Genomic DNA, 6,100 nt, shown 5'->3' with positions numbered 1-6,100 from the left:
TGAGCAAAGACCAACTAAAGGGGAGAGAAGAATTACAGAACCTCTGGGCTGGAGGGAACCTCATAGATAAGCCAGCCAACTCAGGAATTTTTGAAGTGTGGGCTATGTATCATTAGCGTATGCAAAATGATGGAAGGGAGTACTCGGATACAGCACTATTTAGCACTGACTCAGGAAATGATTCCCTTCTCATTTATGTTTAAGTCCCTCTTGATACTTAAGGAGAAAGTCTCCATTGGGTGCTGGTATCTTTAACCACTCTTTGTCTATGGCTAGTCCCTTCTTAATAGAGAGAGAGCCTGCCAGGCTTTAGGTTCAGACTCTCCCACAGGCAACAGTATCCAGCTCAAATTGAATCATTGCTGCTTTGTTTCCTTTGTACTTATTTGTATGCTTACTTTCTATTTCTGACGATTGATGCTGGTTTTCTATTTGTGGTAAAGGCAGGACATTTTCCTCTTAAAAATAAAATGTATTAAAAATGAGCCAATTTAGATACAAATATTGTGACGGTGATACACAGAGGTGCCAAAGTGTGTTGCAGGTATGTAGCTCTTGCTAATGTCAAGGATACACTGACATCACATTACACTGACAGACACCAAGCCCAGCGGTGTTTACTTCACCCCAGGGAGGGCTAGGGTTTCGACAAGAAGACTGAGAAGGTGGCCATTGAATGTCTGACCCCTGCTTCGTCCAGCCCCGCACCTCTTTTTGCATGGGGATCTTATATAGGGAGTTCTTGGCAAGATTTCATTTTTAAAAGTTGGCAGAGGTTTCGCTGTTTTAAAAATCTTGAAAAGCTCGACCTAACCTCAATTCTCCATGTTTCAGATGGGAGAGCAAGAAGACTGAGAAGGTGGCTATTGAATGTCTGACCCCTGCTTCGTCCAGCCCCACACCTCTTTTTGCATGGGGATCTTATATAGGGAGTTCTTGGCAAGATTTCATTTTTAAAAGTTGGCAGAGGTTTTGCTGTTTTAAAAATCTTGAAAAGCTCGACCTAACCTCAATTCTCCATGTTTCAGATGGGAGACTAAGGCCCAGAGAGATGAGGTGCCTTGTCAACGTTCTCACATTTGCCGGGAGTGAGAAAGAGGATGAATCGCTGACTTTGCTGATTTCATGACGACTGGACGACTGGAGATGGGGAGAGGCAGAACTCTGCAGTTCAGGATTCCAGGAATGCTCTGAGTCTTGTTGGACCAGAACATTTACAGCTTCTGACGCCAGAGAGGAGCTGGGGGTCTCTATTAATTAATTAGCTAAGATCTTTAGGAGCTAATTGAAAACCTTTCACCTTAACTGAAAATCTCTTCTCCTTCAACTCACCTCTCGTGATGGGACAATTGCCTGTGATTGGGCTATGAGAACCATTCTGAAAAGCAAACTTAGGAAATTCTGGATGGGGTAGGAAGGTATTGAAGTACGTGGGGAGATCATTTGGAGGGACTGTGGGAATTACAGAACCCAGAAATGTCTGACAGGTTTGGTGGGCTAGAAAATGGTAGGACTTATTTTGACAATGTAGGGAGTAGGGAGGTCTTCGTCCTTGGGTACCTCTGACATTGCAGCAGCCCCTTCAGAGGGTGTTATGGGGTGGGCTCACCTACAAGGAAAGGATGGAAACACCTTCTACTACTGCAGAAAAACAGGAGGGAGGGAGGGAGGCTAAAGGAACACAGGTTGCACTTGGGAAACAAGACTGTCATTAAACAACAGTAACACATTGAAGGCACCACCCACGCTTATGACATTTTCAGTCCAAAGCAGTTGAAGTTTGGCAGCGGCGGCGGCAACGCGCTGAAGGGGAAGGGACATCGGGGACAGACAGTTAATAGAGAACGTGTTTCTGTCGCTGATTCAGATCTCGGAGGTAAGGGAGAAACACCAGAAATTGAAGACTGCTGGGTCCCCGTCTCACCTCCTGCCGACTTCCAACTGTGGATTTTTTTATTGTCGATGTCACTGTTCATCTAAGTCTTGAAGATTTGGGACAAAAAATGAATTTGCTGTTCTTGTATGTTTTGTTGTGGGCTTATATTTTATCCCCCCTTTTTAAAAAAAGTTATTGAATACTTTCTGGACCCTCTCTCTGCCATACAAGTCTGTCCCTCCCATTTCCATCGTCATAATCTTTATGGGAGTTCTCTAAAATTTCTTTCCTTCCCATCACTGTCGGTGGGTTCAGAGTCTATTTTTTCTGAGTTTGAGTATGTGTTGTTTTTTGCTTTCAACATCAATGATATGAACTGTCCTATAAATATAATGGTTGGGGTCCAGTTTCTGCCTCATGCTTATCAAAATTTCGCATCCACATCACCACTTCTTGGGATTAGAAAATGCATATCATATGGGCAAATTCCTCCCCAAACAACTCCTCTTCTGAAGGACACCCTTCTCTTGTATCCACTCTCGTTCCGCACCCCCGCTGTTCCCCAGCTCTTTTATCCAGAAACAGACAGCACGTGGCAAATGGTATATGTGCTCAAATGGACAATTTCTCTAAATTGTGCTACTTCTATTTCTTTTTTTCATCATGGACTTCAGGTACAAGTTCAGAGGGAAAGAATAATTAGCCCCACAGTTTTGGGCACAGGAGTTGGCCACCTTGGGCCTGAAGTTGAAAGACTGTGCCTCAGTTTCCCCTTTGCTGTACTGCCGAATGTCCATGCTTCGGTCTTCCTCAGCTGCCCACTAACACGTGTCAGGCATGACCCAGGAAAGGCATGATTCCGTGTCACCAGTTGGTTTATAGTGGGTTCTTGTGGAGAGTGAGTGTGTGGGTACGTGTGTGGAAGGAGGACAGGGAAGGTGTGGGCTGGGATATTTTTTTGCCTCTCTCAGTTGAGTGTGGTCTCCAGGGTGCTCTCTGTAGAGAAAGCTCAGACAGTCACTTCTGTTTTGCTGTTGGTGATGAAGTATGGCTGTGGGGGTGGGTAGTGCTGGGTGCGAGTTCCCAAGGGGTCACTGGAGCTCGATTCGGCCGTCCCAAGCTTGCCCTTGTTGCCATAAGCCTGCCGCCGGAGAGACTGCTCATTGGGGTCCCAGCCCTTAAAGTTGGTGGTGGAGTTGTAGGCCAGGGGGTGGGGGGGCATCTTGTTGGTGCGAGACTTCTGTCCATTCTGCTTGGCTGGACCATGCTCAGGGCTGAAGCGGGGAAGCTCATCCTCCACTCTTACAGGGTGCAGAGGTAGGTTCCCCTTGGCTGCCAGCTCAGCCAGGTGCCGTCGCTTGGAGTAGAAGTCATCATTGACCTTGTCGGCTGTGCAGTGGGAGGACAGGTGGATGAAGAAGGGGAGGAGAGAGGGAGAGAGAGAGGAGAGAGAATTAGGGATTGGCAGGTCAACCTGAGAGCAGCATTAGACTGGGTCAACAATCCAAACAAGACACATTAGAAACTCCACCTGGAACAAGACAGAGGGAATGGCAGCATCACATCCCTTCCACAAACAAGAGCAGGACCAAGAGGGCGGAGGGCATCCCCACGGGAATCTCTGGATTCTCCCTAAACAAACACTTGTCCCACCACAGTCCCTCCTATCATTCCGCCACCCTTGGCTGCCCTACAAAATTCAAGCATTGTTTCTTCACTGTTAAAATGATACATTTCTTCATTAGAGAAAATATTGACCATGTTGAGAAATATTCGTATCGATCCCCTACCACTCAAAACAGCCAATGTCAACTTCCGGGTGTATTTTCTTCTGGTCTTTTTCATAAACAGAGCTTAATTGGGGATTTTTCTTGGTCGGTTTGTTCTCTTTTGTCTTTACTTTTAGCAGCTGAACAGATCTGTGTTTAAATCCCAACTATGCCACCTACTAGCAGTGCAACTTTGGCTAAATTATTTAACTTTCTGCATAAGGAAAGTGGCTATGATAAAAAAGTATATTTCATAGGGTTGTTTCGAGGGTTAAATGATCCAATGTGTATAAAGTGAAAGGATATCCACCACCATTATTATCATCATTAAAAATAACTTCATTTCAATTTCTCAGGTAATGTTCTATCAAGCATTTCTCCATGTTGTTATAAGTTACTAATAAACAGCATTTTAATGCCTCCATAACATTTCGAGTGGAGCTGTCAAAATTAATCAATCCCCCTATTGATGAACATTTAGGTTGTGACAATATTTTTCTTATTACAAACAAGGCTGAGATGAGAATCTTTCGATCTAAGCCTTTCTTTACAATTTGGAATTTGGAATAATTATAAAAATATTTTCTTAATATACATCAGGGAGAGACAGACAGTGACCAAATAATCCCACAAATGACTTAAACGTATAGATACGATAAGTACTATGAAAGAGAACTACCCAGTCTTATGAGTATTTATAATGAAGTCCCTGATCTGGTCTAAGGGCCAGATGTTTGAGCTAAGCATCTGACCCCTTCATTTACACCAGCCTCAGTCACTCATTGTTCCAAACACAGCTAAGGTGTGGCCCCCAATTCCCTCAGGCAACTCCTGCCCTTCCCATCACAACACTGACTATGCTGCTTGATAATTTTTTTACGTTCACACTTGTCTCCCACTAGACCATGAGGTCTCAGAGAGCAGGAACCTTATTCTTCCATCTGTGTGGCTCAGTGGTTCTCAATCCTGGCAATACTAGGAATCACGTGGGGAAGGTTTTCAGGACTCAAATACCTGGAGCCCTCCCCAAACCTATTTAATCAGAATCTCTGAGGACGTGGACCAGACAGAATTTTTTAAGTCCCTTGGGTGATTCTAATAAGCAGCTGGGATTGAGAACCCCAGCGTTTATCACAGTGCCAGCATGTAGTTTTTGTAGAGAACTGAAGATAAGGGGCCTCCCGCCTCCTACCCATTATCCTCAGCTGCCTCAGGTACTCTTCCCTTCTAGGAAGGCTGACAAGGTCAGATCCTTCCATAACGGGCTCTTCTCCGTGGCACTTGTCATAGCCACCATTTTACACCTGCTTCCGCAGTTCGCTCACTATTTTCTATCTTTCTTACTACAGTTCCAATGAGGCAAGGCCAGGTCTGACTTTTGCCCACCATTACATAAGCAATGACCAGCCTAGTTTCTGGTAGATAATAAGTACTCACTGCATATTTGATGAATGGATGTATGACCAAATACCATGAGAGCACAGAGGAGAAAATCAGCCAATACTTGGGGTGGAAGCTCCTTTCCTGCTTTCTCCCCAGTCATCTCTTACTGAAAATCTCTCTTGCTCACAGTATGTGCCTAGCCATAATCCAGAATCATTCATTCCTGTATTCCTCTTTCTAGATATTGGACTAGTCTAAGGTCTGCACAGAGCAAGGATGCATTCAAAAATTCCTGATTCTGACAAGTGGAAAAAAAAAATTGACTATCAATTAGACATCCCAGCAGCTGGAATAGGTGATGTCTTCCCAGAAAGTTCTAAAGAAAAGTGGACACAGATGCATTCAACTCTTGCTATACCAGTGCAGATGGGAAGAGAAACCCCAGAAGAGGAATCCACACCCTCCTCCGTACCTAAACCTGATTTGGTCTCTCAGTGAACCTGGTATTGGGCACTTCCTGGGCACAGAAAGTGTTCGGTACTTGGGGCAAGAGTGATGTGGACAAGAAAGTCTGTGGGTTCTGGAATCAGACCGATCTGGGTTTATGAGATCTTGGGAATGCCATTTAACCCCTCATACCTGTTTCCTTAGGTGTGAAATGGGGATAATATTAACTACTCGCAGGTTTATTGCAAGGCATAAATTATATGAGATACACAAGCTACACAGCAGCATTCCTTGAATATAGTAACTGTTCAATACATGCATTTTATGTACCCCTTGGCTTATGACAGAAGCACTGAATTAAATTCAGCAGACACTGATCAAGCACTTACTCTGTGCCAGGCAACCTGCTAAGCACAAAGGAGGCATTCATCCAAAACAACCTGCCTTTTCCTCATCCTTCTCCCTTCCTCCCACTCCCCATGTTTGCTGAGTGCCTAGTTTACTCCGTGAGAGGGCATACGAAGGGGCCTTGATCTCATTCGTAGTGGGGTGGCAGTCAGGGAAGCCTTCCTTGGGGAAGAGCTCTTTAAGCTGAGATCTGAAGGTGAAGAGTACAGGTAGCAGA

The 6,100-nt window shown here is 44.7% G+C and overlaps 1 protein-coding gene and 1 long non-coding RNA gene across 2 annotated transcripts in view; both read right to left on the bottom strand.

Annotated features, from left to right (window-relative positions):
• Positions 1–1,339, bottom strand: part of LOC103588655 — a 2,783-nt gene extending 1,444 nt beyond the window's left edge. The window contains exons 1-2 of the long non-coding RNA XR_550327.1: positions 1,022–1,339; positions 198–827 (exon numbers count right to left, since the gene is read on the bottom strand). This is a non-coding gene — a long non-coding RNA (uncharacterized LOC103588655). The remainder of the gene's footprint in view (positions 1–197; positions 828–1,021) is intronic.
• Positions 1,340–2,483: 1,144 nt separating this feature from the next.
• SHISA9 (shisa family member 9) overlaps positions 2,484–6,100 on the bottom strand; it is a 306,059-nt gene continuing 302,442 nt past the window's right edge. The window contains exon 5 of the mRNA XM_008570404.1: positions 2,484–3,265. Coding sequence (XP_008568626.1) covers positions 2,886–3,265 — 380 coding nt within the window. The 3' untranslated portion in view covers positions 2,484–2,885. The remainder of the gene's footprint in view (positions 3,266–6,100) is intronic.

Source organism: Galeopterus variegatus, unplaced genomic scaffold (genome assembly GCF_000696425.1).
Source record: "Galeopterus variegatus unplaced genomic scaffold, G_variegatus-3.0.2 Scaffold599, whole genome shotgun sequence".
In the NCBI taxonomy this organism is placed as follows: Eukaryota; Metazoa; Chordata; class Mammalia; order Dermoptera; family Cynocephalidae; genus Galeopterus; species Galeopterus variegatus.
Note: the sequence above shows the minus strand (reverse complement) of the source record. Positions and strands in the feature narration are given on the sequence as shown.